The sequence below is a fragment of the Chamaea fasciata genome, unplaced genomic scaffold (genome assembly GCF_029207755.1).
Source record: "Chamaea fasciata isolate MVZ Bird 193981 ecotype frontalis unplaced genomic scaffold, bChaFas1.0.hap1 SCAF_8, whole genome shotgun sequence".
In the NCBI taxonomy this organism is placed as follows: domain Eukaryota; kingdom Metazoa; phylum Chordata; class Aves; order Passeriformes; family Sylviidae; genus Chamaea; species Chamaea fasciata.
This window is the reverse complement of record NW_027094093.1, coordinates 18,900,679-18,920,363: the sequence shown is the minus strand read 5'-3', so window position 1 is coordinate 18,920,363 and position 19,685 is coordinate 18,900,679. Positions and strand designations below refer to the sequence as shown.

The 19,685-nt window shown below is 41.1% G+C and overlaps 1 protein-coding gene across 3 annotated transcripts in view; it reads left to right on the top strand.

The window, feature by feature from the left end:
- METAP1D (methionyl aminopeptidase type 1D, mitochondrial) overlaps positions 1–19,470 on the top strand; it is a 45,084-nt gene extending 25,614 nt beyond the window's left edge. The window contains exons 1-9 of one of the 3 annotated variants that reach the window (XM_066189941.1): positions 83–150; positions 360–509; positions 3,880–4,028; positions 4,703–4,745; positions 8,418–8,581; positions 17,047–17,144; positions 17,794–17,841; positions 18,730–18,808; positions 18,942–19,422. In XM_066189941.1, the coding sequence (XP_066046038.1) occupies positions 3,886–4,028; positions 4,703–4,745; positions 8,418–8,581; positions 17,047–17,144; positions 17,794–17,841; positions 18,730–18,808; positions 18,942–19,020 (654 nt within the window). In that variant the 5' untranslated portion in view covers positions 83–150; positions 360–509; positions 3,880–3,885 and the 3' untranslated portion in view covers positions 19,021–19,422. Of the gene's footprint in view, positions 1–82; positions 151–359; positions 510–3,879; positions 4,029–4,702; positions 4,746–8,417; positions 8,582–17,046; positions 17,145–17,793; positions 17,842–18,729; positions 18,809–18,941 lie in introns of those variants that run through there. The other 2 variants (XM_066189939.1, XM_066189940.1) reach the window with 2 other exon arrangements.
- Positions 19,471–19,685: the final 215 nt, after the last annotated feature.

The window sequence follows — 19,685 nt, the reverse complement described above, 5'->3', positions numbered from 1 at the left end:
GTTTAGATGCCTCTTGTAGAAAATGTCCCTCTTTGCAAAAGAAAATGAAGAGTTTTTAAGTCTTTCTCCCCGTTTCCTAACTTGAGACTGTCTGTGCTGGAAGTCAGCTGCAGTATCTGTGGTTTCAGCACTGGAAGGCTAGCAGACTGTGTAAGTCAGTAGTAACAGGCAATGTTAAGTTCAAAAGGGCAGTGGAAGAAATACTGAGGCAGCCTTGAGGGTTTGCCCTGATGGCTTAGGAAGGTCGATACTACGACAGAAAGGGCAAGCTGCCATGAAGCAGGAGGCAGTATCTGAGAAAATGATCCCATTGTCATGCTCAGTTTTCTGATCTTCGTTTTCAATCCTTTTTCTCCAAGCACATAAAGAAGCCAGACTATGTGACGACAGGCATTGTACCAGACTGGGGAGACGACATAGAAATTAAGAATGAAGATCAGATTCAAGGGCTTCGTCAAGCCTGTCAGTTGGCCCGTCATGTCCTGCTTCTGGCTGGAAAGGGCTTAAAGGTAACAATTACGCAAGTCCCGTAACAGCTTGGGTGTCTTTTATACTTTCACTTATTTGGGTTTTGTTCCTACTTTTCTTCTTTTAACTTTCCTACCATGTGCATCCAACTTTAAGTTTGATCCTGAAAAATAAGGATTTATTAACTTTCAATTCAGTTCATGATATGCCTGTTTCATTATTTCTGTACTTTGGACCTGCATAGTGCATAATTACTGGCTCAGGTTTAATATCTCTGTGTTTGTAATCTCCCTCTCCTCGGACTGAGTCAAATCATGTGAGTTTCTCCTAAGGCACGTGCTACATTTTTTCCTTTCATTTCATGGCTCATCTACCTCATGTTTCATGCTTTCCAGCTCTGCATGTGTACAAGCCCACACTTGGTCTGCCTTCTCCACTCCCTTCGTCCTTCAGCCCTCACAGCGCTGTGGGATCCAATACAACTCATGGAGCTGCCGTTGGAAAAACAGCTGCCAAATTCTACACAATTTTCCAGAGTGCATTGATAATAAAGCCTCATGATTTCCAGAAATGTTCCTACAGTATGCTTTTTAGGATACCTCCCAAGAAAAAAAATGTAGAGGGAGGAGCCTGCTACTGGGTTTTGCAGATGAAGAAATGCTTTTCCAGCCTTGCCTTGGTATTTCGTGTAATAGCATATTGGATAAGGTGAAATGGGTTGAGTAGCTATGAGATGCAGAGATAGATGGGGACTGTAGGTCAATACCATTGACTTAAAAGGGGATTTTTCTTTCAGCTATCATCACTCTTTCACAAAGGTTTAGTTCTGGACCTGGGATGGCAAATAGCAAAATTGCCCGAAGCTTTAATCTTACATAGCTTTGTGCATTTTTAACTTTTTAAAGTTCAATTATTTCTCAGTACAAGGAAACTTACTCATTTAAAGTTAAAGGCATATACATGTTTCCAAAGGGTCAGGGTGCAATGTGGGTTTTGAATGAGGGCAGTTTTTCACAAATACTCTTTGGTTGTTATCATGTGTAAATACACATGTACGCAGCACGGTGTCATTTATGACGCAGTTTGTGTTGTGTGCCAAATCATACATAACAGCAAAATGCTGTACATATATAATAAATGTTTTGGAGCAAAAAGGTGCATAAGGTAATAGTTACCTAACCAGGACCTGGATACTGGGACAGAGGTGGCATTTGGAGTTTCAGTGCTGAGACCACGGCCCAGGTCAGTCACAGACTGGTGGTGAGCTCTGTTTTACACAAGTATGTGTTTGTTCAAGGCTCCCCTGACTGGGAGGATGCTCCAAAACCCTCCTTCATTGACAGTGCGCATCTTCTGCTTTCCAGCCTGTTGCTGCATGTGGTCAGTTTATACCCATCTGTTCTTGTGCCAACACTGCTCTTTAATTTAAACAGCTGCCTGCCTTTCCTTGAGTCTTCCCCTTCACGCAGGAATAGAGCTGTGCACCAGACTAAACAAACCAAGCTCTTTTAGCCTATTCTCATAAGCTAAACTCTACATTCCTGTTTTACGTGAAGAGTCCCATCCCTCCACCTGTTCCTGTTATCCTGTGGAACCCACCTTGCACACAGTCCTCCAAACTGGCTCTTGCTGGTGCTTTAGCTAGTGGCAGTAAGACCCCCAGTATAACAAAGGTGCATTATAATCCATGGATACAGAGAGATAGAGTTTGAACATGGTTTTGATGTTGCCATTACTGCCTGTGGGATTTCAAATTACAATACAGTATTATATATGATAGCTTTCCTGGGTTTGAGTTACAGATTTGGGATAAAAAAACACAGATTCTATGACATGAAAATATTTTATTATATACTGTTGAATTGCCCTGTTCCGAATAAGGGATTAGGGGCACAGCAGGTGCCCCCCTAAACTTGCCTAGCTAGCAAAAGTATCTTTAAAAGCAAAGCACATACTGTAAAAAGCAGAACTTTTCACAGAGTGTAAGCCATGCAGGGACCAGAGAGCTGTCTGCTGAGTATCCAAAAACCACGTCAAATTGCTTGAGCAGAGCAGCAGTAGACAGCAGCCAGCTGGGTACATAGCAGTTCAGTTTGTCTGTGGGCTAAAGATGAAGGTGTTTGAGCAAAGGCAGGAGCAACAAACCTGTATTTATCCAGACCCAACGGCCACCGTATCCAATCCAGACAGGCTGCCAAGGCTCAGGCTGCCATCCCAGCACTGAGGCTGCCATGGCTGCTACAAGGCAGGGGGGCATGTGCAGTAATCCCAAATCCTGGTCTTGAACCCACGTTCATTGCTCCTCACCTGCCCAACAACGTTTCTGTGCTGACCAAAATTCAGCTGAGTAAACAGAGCCGGTTTTATCCTCAGCACAGTACACAAGTGCACTCTTCTGTATTGCCTGTGCATGGCCACACAGTATTTCAATATGTAACTGTCTCCTGCACCACAGCCTACCTATATTCCACAAGTTACTCCAAAATCACAGCCACTGTGACATTTCCTTCAGTGTGCTAAGAATGATACTCGTATCTGTACAAAGTATGACTTTCAAAGACTAGGAACTCATTCAAAGCAAAATCAATTTACAGAGGAACCCTCAAAAATACTTCTCAATTAGAGAGGTTTCCCTACCAAATTTGAGCTCTAACTGTTCCAGCGGCAGAGCTGATCCAAAAGAAAAGCAAGAATAATGTTATTTTAGGCATGTGCACTTTGCACTCCATGGATACCCAGAAAATGGCTGAATGATTTATGAGAGGGATTTTTTTTAATATGTAAAATCTTGAGGAAAAGATAAATCTAGAAAACACCAAGCATAGAAATGAAGATTTCTGAAAATGATGGGTAGATTCATTATGATCATCCAGGCTATGGCAACTTGAAGTAAAATATCCTTAAAATTTTAATCTAAATATTTCAATGTTTTATAAAATTTAGGAATACTTGCAAAACAATATCTTAAAATGCTTAAATACATTATGGTGAGTGTACTGGGCAATAAGAAGACTTAATATTATTTCTTTTACAAATAAAAAGGAAAGTAATGTTTTGTTTTAAGGGGCTGAAAGCATTGAAACAAGACATTTCTATAGCAGCTACTGAAACAGGAAATCGGTGTCTTTGCGAAAGTACATATGGAAAAAAGAACAGAAAGGAAGTAGACAGGATTTTAGGTTTTCTAGGAACCTCTAAGTGCTCATTTCTACTGCATGCTTTACTTAATTTTTTTTTTCCAGAAAAAAAAGTTCATACATCAATAAAGTATATCAGACAGTATAGTGTTTTGTATCAAAGCAGCCTATTTGAAACATCCAATATTTCACTGAAGCTTGGCTGCAATCACATTCAGTAAATATGAGAAACTCTCCTTGCTTTTTTAACAGGATGTTATGTTTGGTATTTTAGGTTGGCATGACAACTGAAGAAATAGATTCTATTGTTCATCATGAAATAATCAGACAGAATGCCTATCCATCACCTCTGGGCTATGGAGGTTTTCCAAAATCTGTTTGTACTTCTGTAAACAACGTGGTATGTCATGGTATTCCTGACAGGTATTTCCTCAATAATGTACATTTTACAAGCAGAAATTAAAATGTTAAACTGAAATTAATAAATTGTATTTGATATTGAATATACTGCAGCTTAACTAAATGTCGTTCTTAAATGCATTGTAGATGCAGAACCTATTGCCCTATGATGCTGATAGCTCTTATATATGTGAAATAGGAAAAAAAAATATATTATCCTGTTTGTCCAGACACTTAAAGAAAAATAGTATATTGCATTTTGAGTTTAGTGTGTGTGGGGAAAAAAAAAAACAGTATGGTCTGACTTTTTGTTCATACAACAAAATAAGTATAGGCTAAGGAATAAATGTATTTGAATTTATGTGGGGGTTTTTTTATATTCTCAATACATTCAGCTACTCACAAAGTAAAATATGAACCCTAGTGAGAGAAAAAGAATAAATATAATGGTAGATTTTTCAGGTGTTGGTATGTTTTTCTGGTAGTTGTTTCTCATTATTTTATATTCAGCTACACTTGTTCTCTAAATAGTCGGAGCTGAACATTAAAAATGGTTATTCTGTTTGCTTCTGCCTTCCTCCATCACAAAATATCTACCCCTTGATTTTTTTATGTATGTGTCATTAGGTGTTTATTCTTATATTCCCTTTGTTGGGAACTGTCTGTCACCATTATTTTTTTTTCTGTTTATGTTTCAGTCGACCTCTTCAGGATGGAGATATTATCAACATTGATGTCACGGTGAGTAATTCATATAAAAAATAGTCTTTGATCAACTTTAGAATCACTAGTAGCAACAGGAAGAATAGAGCGTTGGAGATGGGGGATGCACAGATGGATGTGCTGTTTACTTCTGAGCCAAGGCACAAGCAGCTGGTTTCCTTTTTTGTTTTTAACTGTGTGTTTATTCCTGCTAGACCCAGGCCTGACTTGAATTTAGGACTGGAATCAGATGCACTGAGATCAATGTTGGCCTAAGTGAAATGTCAACCCAATCCTGCTATGTGTCATGTTTTTGAGAAGGTGTAATTGTTATTGATCCACTGTGTAGTTAATGCAGAGCACCACAGTACTGGGCAGCAGCTGAAGATAGATATGTATGAGATGAGCTAACATGAAGAAAGCCAGCATTTTTCCTTCACTCTGCCAAGATTGATCTTCCTCTTCCTGCTGATTTTGAGTGGGGCCTGACATTATCTTACTCTGTCATTAGAGGCTGCATTGGCCTGGGTATGTCAGTCTATTTGGACAGCAACTCTTTTGCTAGCAGTGTTCCCTACATTTATTAAAATCCCCGAAGGTAGTGTTGTGTTCCATTTCTGGTACAGAAGCCCTGAACCTTTTGAGCAGAAACAGAAATAGTGTGATATAACCGTGACTTAATATTTCCAGGGAATCATCAATTACAGCTATTTAAATAAACACAGGCTGCATTTTCCTAGGAGCAAGAAAGCACAGGAACTGGAAACCTAATTCTCATTTCATTTATGAAAAAAAACAAAACAAAACAAACTTGTGTCTTGTGGAAGTTTTTTTTTTCTTTTTTCTGTACATGTTTTTATTTTTCTGAAGTGCTGTTTATTTCTAATATTAACACAGATGTTTTTTGAATCCCACCATTATTTTGCAATAATATGTCACATACAAGGGAGTAGAATCTCATAAAAACAAGCGTTTTAAATCATTAGAGAATCTAGTGGTAACTTGAAACTATTTTCATACTGGCAAAGAAATCTTTAGCAGACCTACCCCTGAGCATGAGATTCAAGCTTTCTAAAATATTTTTTCTATTAAAATTAGGGTCAGTGACCTTTTTCCCGTTATATACTCACATGTGATCCAGAACTGGATTTGGTTTGGCTTGGGTTTTTGATCTTTTTTAATTCTTTCCCATGTCCATGTTTTCTAATCTTAGAATTCTGACTATCAGGTTTACACAGTGAAATCTAGTGTTTTTAAACTTTATTTTTGGCCTTCATTTTTACTTTGGTGAACTGGTGTTGCTTTGCTCAGTTTATTAAACTGAATAAGTTTGTGACAACTAAGGATTTAAATCATATTTTTTATCTTAACGTAGTGTGCATACCTTGTCCACTCTGCTTGACAAATGTCTGACTAAATGTTACTGGCCTTTTTGCAGACATCTATTTATTTGCTTTTAATTTACTCTCATAAAATAAAATAAATCTTGACATTTCTGTGAATGTGAAGATTTCTGCCAGGATGGGAATTGCGGACTATCTTTGTAAGATTTCTTTTATCGTTTGAAACCGAACTGTGCTGTGTGTGGTAATTGCTTAGTCCAAAACAGCTGAGGAAAAAATAATACTTTTCAACATTATTAACTGATCTCTTAACTTATTTTTAATGAGCAAAACTGGGACATTTCACAGCTGGACAGAATAAAAATCAAAGTAAATATTGCACAACAAATTGTTTATAATTGTGTACAGGTTCTATAAAGTAATTAAATAATACTCAGGTTGTTAAGTGTAAATTCCTAGCACTATGTACAAATTATCTGAACAAAAAAATCCATTTTAGCACAATTAAGATGGTAGCATTTCATAGAAGAAATATGAATTTTTCAGGCTTGAAACATGTAGACTTGAAAATGTGTTTTAGTATAGAGACAATAGTGTTATCCATTACTGGATCCTCAGCATAGTGCAATTTTCAGCCTATTGTTACCAGGTTAATGTTTCTTCCGACTTGGTTCTTTCACTGAATTTTAAGGAAATAGTATGTTACAGTTGCTGCGGTTGTAGTTTATTAACATCAAAAATATGTAATTGCAGCTGATGGTGCTGCAGTAAATATTATCATTTGGTTTTTTGCTGGGGTTTTTTGTTATTGTTTGTTGGGGATTTTTTTAACTCTCCTATGTTTTAAATCTGTGTTTGCTTTTCCAGGATGATGATGGTGTTTAATGTTGGGGATTTGCGTGTTTTACTTCAGCTAGAGCTAAAAACAAACTAATTCAGTTTAAATATGAACTATCTACTTGAAAACCTGCCCAATGGGCATTAAATAAAAAAATAAGAACTTATTTTGTGGTGGTCTGAACTGGCAGAGGAAGGTGTAGAGCAGAGGATTGCAACTGCTCTTTGCCAGAGCAGTGGCAACACAGTTGGGCCCTTGCTGGCATTCACCTTTCTTTAAAGTACCCCTTGCGCCTGATGGCCTGCATTTTCTTTGTATTTCAGCCTGAAGACAAACCTGGCCTTGGGATAAACTGTCTGTAGCATGGGGTTTTTGGGGTTGTGGGGGGTTTTTGTAGTTTGGAATGAACCAAAAAGAATGTGAGTCTGTCTTTCACAAATAACTTGCCAGTGGCAAAAGTTCAGTGGTTCGAGCTCGGTGAGTAATTAGTTGTAGAAGGATAGTTGCCCACTGTTTGGGGGGGGGGAAATGTTTTAGAAGATCAAAACTGTGCACCATTATGATTTGTCTTTTTGTAGGGAAATATCGCTTGGTCTTGCAATTATGGGCCTGCCTGCCATGTGCAGAGCTGCAGACCCCATTTTAATGGTGTGTTGCAGAGCTCCATAGTGCGTAGCCAGGATTTCTTGTGCTCAACAGAGAATTTCAGGAGGGCTAACATTTAAAACCTATGAAATGTCAAAAAGAAAAGAAAAAACCCCAATATGTAATTAATTCAACAGCATGTTTCATTTTCAGAACATGAAATTTTTCAATGCTACAGCAGTACATTTATTCTCTCAAAATTCATCTCTGGAAATCAGAAGTAAAAATCCAGTGTTAATGCCACATTGTAGCTTAAAAATGAGATCAAAGAAAACCTGCAACAGCTGCCAGTGGATTTGGTCCGTGTTTTCTGTTGGGTTCACTCTGGCTGTTGGTAGCAGGGTCTGGCTCTCACCTCAGAGCTCCAGTGGGGGCCGCAGGCTGCAGTCATTCACCTCCCTGCCAGGCACCAACGGGCTCCCCGTGCCCACGGCCAGCGCTGGGCTCAGTCCCTGCCCCTCTGGGGTACGAGCAGGTCCCTGCCTGCAGGGGTGGGGACCAGGAGGGGTGGGCACCTGGCAGCCCCCAAGACCTGCTTCAGCCCTTCCATGGCCCCCACCCATCTTCAAACAAGCAGCCCAGTTATCCTCGTGTCCTGTGGCTGAGCAGTGTCACCGCCTGGTGCACTGCTGGGCACTGATGCGCAGCTTCTGCTTTTCCTGAATTTTTAATTGGCAATGTTGGCAACCCTTAGGCACTTCGCAGTCTTTTAAGCTGCTTTTTTTTTTTTCCCCCCTCTGCAATGTTTTGTCTTGAAAATATGACTTACCTGTCTATCTGTTGTAATATATAGCTCGTTCCTAGAAAGCATGGATTTAATTAAGGCAACGATTTGTTTCTGGATGCAAAATGAGAAAATGTCTTTACATTTCTGCATATGTTTAGGTGTATTACAATGGCTACCATGGTGACACTTCTGAAACCTTTTTGGTGGGCAATGTGGATAAATCTGGTGAAAAGTTAGTGGAGGTTGCCAGGAAATGTAGAGATGAAGCAATTGCAGCTTGCAGACCAGGGGCTCCCTTCTCTGTAATTGGAAACACAATCAGGTAAGCCTTATATTGACAAGTAAAAGGAGGGCTGGCAAATGGGACAAAGGTTATTGGTGGTTTGGTATAAAGCTGATGACATGTTTTATGATTCAAAACCATCATTTCAGTCTGATATCAGTATGTGAACTGCCAAGCTATAATGTTGTTCCTTGGGTAAGAGGTATTTTTTTTTAAGTGAATTACACCAGGGTCAGCAAAGATAAATGTAGAAAAAGACAAAGATATTCATAAAGTAGATTTAAATTAACAGATGTAATTTACAGTGGGCTTTTGTTTATTTTTTATTTGAGTGTGACACTACAACACATCTAACACTGTAAGACAGTTAGAAACCATTGTTTTCATTGAATGTTACAAAGGAATTAGTCAACATAAATAAGCTCTTTGTTTAAAAACTACGAAAATATTTAACTCGAGAGCTTCTGATCTTACAAAGAGCAGTGCCTGCGAACGTCACAGGGAAAAAAGAGCTGACATTCAGAGATTTTTCCCTATTTTGCATCTCTTCTAGCCTTCACATAAATGCAGTCATGACTCTTCTGCTGATGGATTTAAATAAAAATGCGTCTTAGTTTTCTGAAGGTACCTATGGATTATTTTAAAATGTTTGCCAAAAGAAAGAAATAGACATATATCATATACATTTCATTAAGCAATACTTCTTCGGACTGCTGATGGTCCCAACAAGCCATTGAATTCATTCTGATTACTTAAAAGCTGCAAGGCTTAGTCACCTTGAAAGGATGCTGCCTTTTTTTTCTTTGTAAATCTTCGAATACTTTAAGAAAAAAAGAGAACGGCAAAATATCAGTTAGATGTATTTATAGCTTTAAAAATATTGTAACAGAGTCTGAATCAAACTTTAGTAAAACCTCTTTGGGTTATATCTGAGAAGCTTTTATTGAAGACTTTGTATAAAATTGTGTTTTTGACAGTTTTAAATTATAGGCTAACTAGCCTGGAGAAAAAGGATAGTGTCTTTCTGTTCTTTCATAGGAAATGTTGAATCAGACCCCTACTGGGAAAAGAAATTTAATGCATATCTCACTATCTTACTGTCCATGAATATAATAGAAGTGAATTCAAAATGTAGTTTTATTTTTGCAAATGGGATGAGTCGATAGATGCACCTCATATTTTTGAACACCTAGGGTTCAACAAATTTACTGGTGGTGCTCTTGCATTTTAACAAAATTTATTCTTGAGTAGAAGGGGGCACAGAACACTGGATTCTTATTCAAGCATTCTATCGAGCTCTGCATTCATGGCTGTGTCTAAAGGGCATGTCAGCCTTTGATTCTCTCTGAGAGGTAATTATCCTTTTCCTGTCACGGAACAACAAATGATAGCTAACTACAGAGGCACATTTGCAGTAGTCACATTCATCAACTGCAGAAAAAAAATTCAATTTAATTGTGCAACACAGCTGCACATAGGCTTTTTGAGCATTTCTGTTGTTCTCCCTGTCTTGCTATTCCTCCCTCCAGATCTATTTTTTAAACTTTTTTTTTTCCTGGTTATTTTTTCCCCCTTTTTGTCTCTTCTTCCATTTTTACTCTCTGTACTTTCTTGTTAAAGTAATTTTCTTTTGTGGCTCTCATTCTTTTTTCCCCATTGAAGGCTATGAATGTAGAAAATTATCACAATTACTCATATAATTGAGCCTCTTTGTAGCAAGTGCAACTCCAGTAGCCTTTCTCCATCATGAAAATGGTTTCATTATAGGGTTTTTCATATTCTCTGACACCATCTACACAGAGGAACAGGCGTGCAGATGAGATGTACTAGGAACAGGGTAGATCAGTAAGGTCACAGTAGGAATAATTAGCTCTGCTATGGAAAGAGCATCTAGGCCTTTTACTGCTACATAAATGTACTGTCCATGGCTTTTAGTCACAAAAAAACTTACTAACAAATGGAGCTCCCGCCTACTACTTTGAAAAAAAGATTTGTATCAACACTACAATTTTCCATCATTAAGACTAATAACACAGAGCCTAGTATACATCAAGGGGAATAAAAAGAAAAATCTCACATTCAAGTGGCGGCTGGGTGCTGACCTTTGTTCCCTTTTTTTGTGTTCAACTTAACTCTTTACAAAAAAGAGCCACACGCCACACCAACATGCAGGTGAACTCCAGCTACTGCTAGCAAAGCATGGCATTCAGTTGGAAAATCTGATAAATCTCCATGCAGGATAATGCATTTCATTACAGATTCACGACATTAATTCTAGCTGTTTAAAAAAAAAAAAAAAAGAAAAAAAAAAAAAAAAGAAGAAGAAGAAAAAGAACAGAGTTGAATGTGACATTGGATTTTTGCTGTGTTGTTACAGAGGTCAGTTTACTTGCAAAATGTAAATATATAGTCAGTGTCCCCTCTGCAAAGCAGATTAATTGAAGGTAGTAGCTGTTCAAAACTGCATATGAAATAGCAGGTCATTAACTTTATTTCTCAAGATTTTATCCTGTTGACGATTTAAATGTGCTGATTTGTTTAGAACTACTTCAACACTCCCTCTGCTGAAAGCTCACCTTGGCTTGGTGAAGCTGTGTGTTTCAAGTTATTTGTCATTTGACATTTGCTTGCAGACAGACATACAATACATATATATACATCAAAATCTCAAGTTTCACAAGAGTTAGATATTATAAATGCCTAAGAACAAGCACCTGCAAGCTGAAGACATTTAGGTCCATCAGAACGGAAATGCGTCTAGGTTTCTTTCGTCAGTTTTTCTGTAAAGGTGCTCCAGTCATATGCAGAATATATCTTATGCACAAATTATGAGAATATTTCCTTTCTACAGTAGCTTTCAGAATAATTATATCTTGAAGTAAGTTTGCGGTCAATATTCTAACATAGTCTTTGCTATGGAAGCTCAATAGCTGACACTGAGTATTTCATTGATAGCAGTTCATTCTCCCATCGGCTACAGGTTGCAAATAAAAGATTGCATGGAGCCGTGAGTTAGAAAAATGTGGGTTCTGTGCTAGCCTCTTTCTACTGGAAGGCATATCAAAACTATTGGTCAGTTCCAGTGTAAATGGAATTGGTCCCTATGATCCATTTTCTTCTACCGTTTTTGACATTTTCAGACAAAAATATGCTTTTTAGACAGTGAGTCTAAGTGCATGAAAATGTTATGAGTGTAGAGAGCTAAAGAACTTAAAAGTGATGTTTTTAAATAAACCAAATTTCAACTCCTACAAAAAAATAGTGATGAAAGTATTAATAAATGGTTTAAAATGGTTAACTCGTAAGTATATGTTTTGATATTAATTTAGAAAAATATAAAGCAGATTTTAAAAAAATCTGTTTCTATCAGATTATGCACATTTAAACAATAAGTGGCTCAGGCAAAATAAGTCATTTTAATGTCATCTGTGATAGATTTTCCTTGACAGCTACTGTAAATTACAATTACACTGCTTCTCTCTGCACTTGAAAGTAAGCATTGCAATAAATTATCTTTTATTTCAATCCATCATGTCTGCTTTCAGAAACAGGGAACCTCAAATAAAAGTTCAGCACTATTGTAAGAAAAATACAGTAATTTGTGTTCCAGTTTGAAACTAAAATGTACCTTTCTTTCAAAAAACAATTGTTGGCTTTCAAAAATATTACTAATTATACCTCAACATTTATTGTCATTATAGGGAATCCCTGAACTTGTGTATTCCCTCAGTCTAAGATTGCTATTTCAGAAAAAAACCCATTTGGATATTTTTCCTGTAGACTTTTGTAATTTCTCAAATTAGATACTATGGTACTATTCTAATCAGGTATTTTTATCACAAATAAATATAGTTTAGGATGAGTCTCGTATCAATACTTTAGAAAAAAAAAAGTATGCCATTCAGTGTCCATTTTGCTAATAATACAGCTAAGACAAACATGATTAATTCTGATTTTTAAAAAAAAAATCTGATCCCTACATAGGAACACAATTATCATGGGGCTGTTAGCAGTTTCAGTGTTTCTCAAGTATATTCACTGCCAAGAAGTGTACGACAAATTTGTTTAACAACTTCAGCCATTCATGTCATGCTGCTCTGCAGGACTGTTTTGGGTAAAGTTTCATCCCTGGTAAGAGAAGCTGGCACTGTGGGAGAAGCATCCCTGGCTGAGGATCAGTTCACCAGGATGCTCATCCTTGGCAGCAAAACAGTCTGTGCCATCTTGTCCAGTCAGTCAAATTCTTTCTTCCCTTGTGCCACCACAGAGCCCAGAGAAGCAGTAGCTATCAATGCTGGAAATGGGATTGTTTCACTTTCTTTTCTTCGGGGAGTGCTAAGAATGCTAGACCAGACCTGCCTTGAGGATGAAGTGACAAAATTTGGTAAAAAGAAAAGAAAATGCTCCTCTAGGTGCTCCTATAGGGTATCTGCACAGGACAGCCCCCTAAGGAAATTCTTTCAACCTGCTTTTCAGCTTAACAGGAGGGATTTACCACCCAAGAGCTCCTTCGAGGGGAAGCTTGAGTATCGGGGAAAGCTTTCTAGAGAGTCAGCACTGCCTGTTCCTCCATTGTGGCAATTTCCCTGTTAGGCTGCTGTCAGGACAGCAATGCATGTCTCCACACTTATCCCTCCTTTCAGAGAATTAGCTGTTGTCTGGCAACATGGGAAGAGGATGCTCAGATGGCAACTGACACCCATCTCTCCTCTCTCCACTCTCCGAAGCATGACACCACCATATGACAGGCTCTGACAATGGCTTCAGGAGGATAGCTTGGCCCTCAGGGATGTTCCTTCACCAGCTGGGTCACTGCCAATCCATCCCAATGCCAGACACTTGGCCTGGCTTTGCCATCAGCAAAAGAAAAGCAGCACTGCAGCTACTCTTGACTCTGCAGCCACTGGGCTGGAACACATGGCAGCAAAACATAAAATCAAGTACTGGGCTCACTAAATAATTATACTTTTAATCCTGCCTGATTCACCTCTGCCCAAGTATGCAACAAAGATCAGTATGTGTGATAATAAATGTTGTCAATGGGTATTTTTAACAATTATTATGAAGAAGAACCTTTTTTTTTCTTGATGCTGTCTTGTGAGGTCTACCTCTGCTGCCCCAACATTTGCTCTGGAAATGATTTGCTGGGATGTTCCCCATCCAAGGGGAACTGGCAGACTGGCACATCCTTTCCCACAGCAGATGCCAGGCAGCCCAGCTCAGCCATGCCAACCTCTGCCTCCTGCCTTCACTGCTTTCCCATTTGCAATCAGGGTTCCTCCAGCTGTCTAAGCTTACGCTGCCTGTCTGCGAGAAGCATCTGATGAAGCTGGGGCTGCAATCTTGTAAAATTGTCTTATGGGAAAGCCTCAATGAAAGGCCACCACTGACAGGTCCTGAGCTGGGCAGTGAGACAGTGAGACCAAAATGTTGAGCTTTTGTCACCAACAAATGGTAAATGTGTGCAAAAATGCTCCATTCCCTGGCATCTTGATTTTTAAATCAGATTCCACAGCCTGGGAATCCTGGAGACCTGAGACGCTAACCAGGACCAGTCGTTCAATTCCCTCTTCTCAGAGCTGTTTCAAAGTTACAGCCAACATGTACATTTACAGGACTACCTTTGCAAGTTGTAGCTAGGATTAGCAGCTTTGTTTTGTTATGAAAGCTGGGTGTTTTACTGTAACTCCACAAGGATGTAAGAGCTCACTAGGATTTATTAAATTCTCCAAAGTAAAGCTAGTAGTTGTGGAGGGAAATGCCTCATAGGACCTTCTGGAGCTCATGCAAATAGTAAAACCAGATTGAAAGTGGCTGAGTTTAATACCTGCAGCTTATTTTCAGTGTGTCACTTCAGGTCTGTTGACCATGTTACATTTTATGTAGAGAATACCAAGGCTCTGTATGTAAACAAGGGGGAAGAAGGAGGGGCACGGTGTCTGTCAGTGTAGATGTCAAAGCCCTGTGAGCTCCAGGATTCCCTCCAAGATCCCCTCTTCTGATCACACACAGTAACCACTGAAGTACTGATGCTAACAGAGTTGTTTTCAAGCTGTTTGGCAAGAAAGTGGTAGAATTCACCATTGAGATGCATATGAATCATTTCTTTGACTGCATGAGGACAGGAAACTGTTATAACACTGCCTTCTGCATGCCCCAGTGCTTGTGCACTTGGTGCCCAACATGCAGCTCCTGCTGCTACTGCCACCCTCCTTGGCAGCAGCTGAATGCTGAGGCTGGAGCTTCCCCTGCCCACTGGAAAGTGTGTAGCCATGGTGCTCAGAAGAATAGCTGCACAGTGAGAAACTATTTCTGTCTTGCTGCAGAACATGGATTTTTCTGGAAGAAAAAATCCTGTAGTAATACAAAAAAAAAGACCATGCTCTGTCAGTGGTCAGGGATGCCATGTAAGGACATCAGCAAACCTGAACAGTTAGTGTGATTGTTTATAATTTTGCAAAAAGACTGGCAGAAAAAGATGAAAGAAGACCTTATCACATGTTGCGTGGATGGCTTCTCCCATCTCTCTTCAGAGAATCACTTCACTCATATGGGAGTCATCATCTGCATTGCTCGGTGCTTGGTAACTGGAGTTCTTGGATTTTGTATATGTTTCTGAGGAATCTGGCTTTCTAATTCATCTCCATTCTCTGTACTTCTTTCTTGGCCTTCAGCAGCATCATAGCCAGCAGGCCAAGTCTCTGACCCCAGATATGGGGGACATGATAGAAAGTCAGGGGAGAACGTGTTTTCCGTCTCAAGTAGGACTTCTCATTGCATAATCCTTCATTGTTTTTTCAAAGTAATTGATGTGTAAAGCTTATATATATAAATAAATGATTTATAAAGTCTGGACTTTGAGTGCAAACAAATGAAGCCCCAATTTCTAGCTTTATTGGTAATTTGGAATTTGGGGGTAGCTAAACCTGTAATTTCCATTCTTCTCCAGAGTTAATGAAGAAATATGATCAGTCTTTTTATCAGAGCAATGGGTAGGTAAAAGGTAATATACGAATCCTGTTAAAACATGTTCTAAGGTCTGAACACGGGAGCATTAACCAATTCTACTCTCTCATTGGTGTTTTACTGTGATGGCGCAGCATGTCCCTCAATTGAGTGGCATTAAATTCTGGGACAATGACCCGTGGGCACTGGAGCCAGCACTGCAGAGTCTGTGGAGCCTGGTGTGCAAGGGGTTTACTTTGTACAGCAAACTGAGGCCACTTTGCACCTGAATAAAAGCTACCCCACGGAGATTAACAGGCTTTAATTTCTGCGACAGCTTTACCTTTAGTTGAGTTTCTTAACTTTTTCAGCTTTCCACCTGTAGTGAAACTGTGAGAGAGAGTTTCCCAAGATGTAAACACAGACAAACCTGAAGTTCTTCAGTGCCTACCTTCATTCAAAGAGGCAAATGAAGCTTTTAATGTTATAGGCAAAATCTCTTCAGGCTGAGTGCCTTCCTGTCTTGCTTCTTTTTGAGTTTAGAAATAGGATGGGGATGATATGCAGGGACAAGGGTAACTTTCTTGTCACTTCTAATCCATCTCCAGATCTTCCTGAATCTCTGCATTTTTCTGGTTTGGATATGGGCAGCCCTTCTGGCTGAGCTACCTCAAATCACTCTATCCACCACTGCTTCCACCACTGCTTGAGTACAGGGAGAGCCTGGAAGTGAAGCCTGCAGACATGGGGTGGGCCAGCAGCCAGAGGATGCCCCATGTACCCTCCAAGTCCTCTGGTTTTGGGGAACTGGGATAGGAATTTGCTTTCCTACCATGTGTAGGGATCAGTGCCCAGCCATGGTCCTGCAGGCAGTTCTCAGAGATGCTTCTCCCCGAGGCAGGCCGTGAAAGGCAGGACAGATCTCGCAAACAGAACTGAAACACTCTAATTGTTATGATTTGGCTTTGCCTCTCTGGCAATAGGTTCATTAGAAATATATTGTTATTTAGCAAAAATGTTCTAGCTGGACTTTCAATACATTTTTCTACTAAATGTTTGAAGTATTATGAAAGCAAACTAGTAGGGCTCTTAACTCTGCCTGTTAGTGGCAGGAGCCTCTTCTCCTGCAGGAAACCCGGTGCAGGCCCTGGGTGTGCAGCGCAGCACAGACCCTGCACTTACAGAGAACTCGGCAGGGGCTGTGGTTTGGTACTGTGCTGGGGCCTTGGCTGCCCAACTTGGCAACTTCAGCTGTGCCATCTTAAAATGAGTTCCCAGAGTGCTTGTAGAAAAGGTTACCCTCCATCGAGCGGGGAGACAACACACTGCCGTTTTACCTAGACAGCAGGGCTGGCACGGGACTACCAGCCTCTGTTGGCAGGCGCGTTAACTCTGAAACCTAACAAAGGCTCAGCCATGCTCGCTTCAATGACTGTCTTTCGGAACGGTCGCAACGAGGTGACCCAGTGTCGGTAGCAACGTGGTGGCAGAGGCTGGGGCCGTCTAGTGGGGATGGTGGTCGGGACACGCACCCTGACACGTCCTGTTTGCCCCCGCAGCTCCGTGGCATGGCAGGGTGGCTTCCAGGTCTGCCCCTTCTTCGTCGGCCACGGCATCGGGTCGTACTTCCACGGGCACCCCGAGGTGTGGCACCACGGTAAGCGGCCCCCGCCCGCCGGGCCCGTGTCCCCCCGCGCCGCTCCGCCCGGCGATGAGCGGGCTCCGGGGAGGGGGAGAGGGAGGGCGGTAAAGCGAGCAGAGCCCACCGCACACATACACACCCCCACGCACGCTGCCGGTCCGGCGGGACGGGGCATTGCCCGTGGGGACATTATATCGCTGGGAAGCTGGAGGGCATCCTCGGCCTCGTTTTCTGGGGGTCGCGTGGGTGTTTTTGAGGACAAGTCGCTCGTTAACGGAGCTGTCGGGGCAGCCGAGCGCCGCGGACCGCCTCCCTCGCCCGCTCCGGGCGGCAGCCGCCGTGTCCCGCGCCTCCGCATCCCGCCCGCCCTCGAACCACGCCGGCAAAGTTTGTCACGGGGCAAAGAAAAATCTCTGCCAAAATATTAAAGTTCCCGGCCTGGACGGAGCCGCCGTCGGGATGGTCTCGCTGCGGCCGGGATGGGATCGCTTTCGGCGGGTGCTCTGGCTTGTAGCGGGGCTCGGGTGCACAGTACCTGCGAGCTAAAAAGGGGTTTGAACAAAGGGCTTGGTTGCGTTCTCTTAAGGGGGGGGGGGGGGGGGAAGGGGGGGGGTTGGGGAAGAACCCAAGATGCATAAACGCGTTTTTTTTTTTTCTTTTGTAGCCAATGACAATGATTTGTTAATGGAAGAGGGAATGGCGTTCACAATAGGTTAGTAACTCTCTGCTATGGTTTCTTTTTTAAAAAAGCACACACGGAGCAGCCCAGATCTGTAACATTTCTTTATTGGGATATAGAAATAACCGTGCAGACAGAGGGACGTCGGTGAGATTGACCTCTTAGGAAATAGATTAAAATAAAATTTTAAAAATGCATTACGAACTATTTGGATGAAATAATTTTCAAATTACAAGATTTAAAGAATGAAATGTTAATTATAAATTTTGCCGATATTTGACTCATATTTTGGCAAGGCGGAGACTCTGCCAGCACACTTGATTTGAGGAGGGTGAGAAGGATGCGATCGTGTCCCCGAAGCCGAGCAGCCTGGTGGCACTTACTCATTTGCTGCCTGCCAGAGCTGCTGTTGGGTTTGGGGACTGCGGCGGCGGTTACCAGCCGGAGCCTCGCCCCGCAGACTGATCGTGCTCACTTCCAGTCGGGGAGAACTGCTGGGGGAAAAGCCTTCTTTCTCACTGTGTGGCTAAATGGCGCGGCAATTAGAGGGAAATAAGAAAATTGTTGTTTTGCTCATTTAATGAACATTTTAAGCCTGTTTAAAAAATTCAAATATTTAAAACTATCTGTTGTTTATAAATGTGGTTGGAGCTTTGGTTATTATCCACACGGTCTTAATTAGAGCTTGATTAAAATTCCATGCTTTTACAAAAGAGGAATGGGCAACTTCCTACCTTGCTATTTTGTCTTCCTTTTTAGTTCACATTCTAGTGTGTCAAGAGAATGCCAGCCCAGGGAGATGGGACCTGTGTGGAAGGGGAGCTACCTGCTGGGACACCCTCCCTCCCCTTCCTTGCTTATTTCACAATCCACACAGGAGTGCAACTAACTTTAGAATGCATTTTGTTTTTCTTGCTGCAGAGCCAATAATAATGGAAGGATCCCCCGAATTTAAGATTCTGGAGGATAAATGGACTGCAATTTCTGTAGACAATAAAAGGTGCCTGATTTTATTTTTTGGTATTTTCTAAGACATGGAACTCATCACTGACAGCCCAAAAAACCCAAACAGATGAGTTTCCAAGCATGGTGAATGTGTTTGCCCCCTCATAACTGCTAAATGTGAATTTCAGATCGGCACAATTTGAACATACCCTTGTGATTACCTCAGAAGGAGCAGAAATCCTCACCAAACTGGTGGAAGAAGCCTAAAGATGGAGCAAGGAGTGGAGAGACTTGCTGTACTTCTGGGACTTCAAGTTTCACTCAGGACAGAGGCTTCTGTAATTTCTGAGGGGAATGGGTGTTGCGTAAGTCACTCCAGGGGACAGAAAAAGCAATTTGAAGGGTTGGTTCTGGACATAGTTCTTTCTGTGTATTACCTGGTGAGTATTTAATAAAAGTCCTTAGGTTTTTTGTGACCCTTGGAGCAGCCTAGCACAGTCTGCAAGTGGCAAAGGGTTTGGGTTATTTGGGGTTAGGGGCAGAAAGTGACTCTCTTCCAATTCCTATGTGGGACAAGTAGATATCAGGTGATACAGTCTTTAAGCAGCTGAGAGGACAGAGAAACATAGCATTTTCCCTTTATGAGCTGAGGTATGGAGTCAATTTGTCTTCATTGTGGTTAACACAGTGTTGTTTCCCAGACTGTAACTTCTACTAGGATGGAAAAAAAGTTTCCCAAGAGTGTCAGGCAGAGGGAGCAGATTCTTCCCAGCAGCCATCCCCCACTTCTTGCCTCTTTTTACACTGCACAAAAAGTGATTAAAAATGAGATGCAAAGCACACCTCTCCGGGGATCAATAATTGCCCTGCTTGAAGAATTAGCCAGTTTGGGGTAATCACTGCTCTGTGGTGCCCAGGTTAGTTAAGGAAGA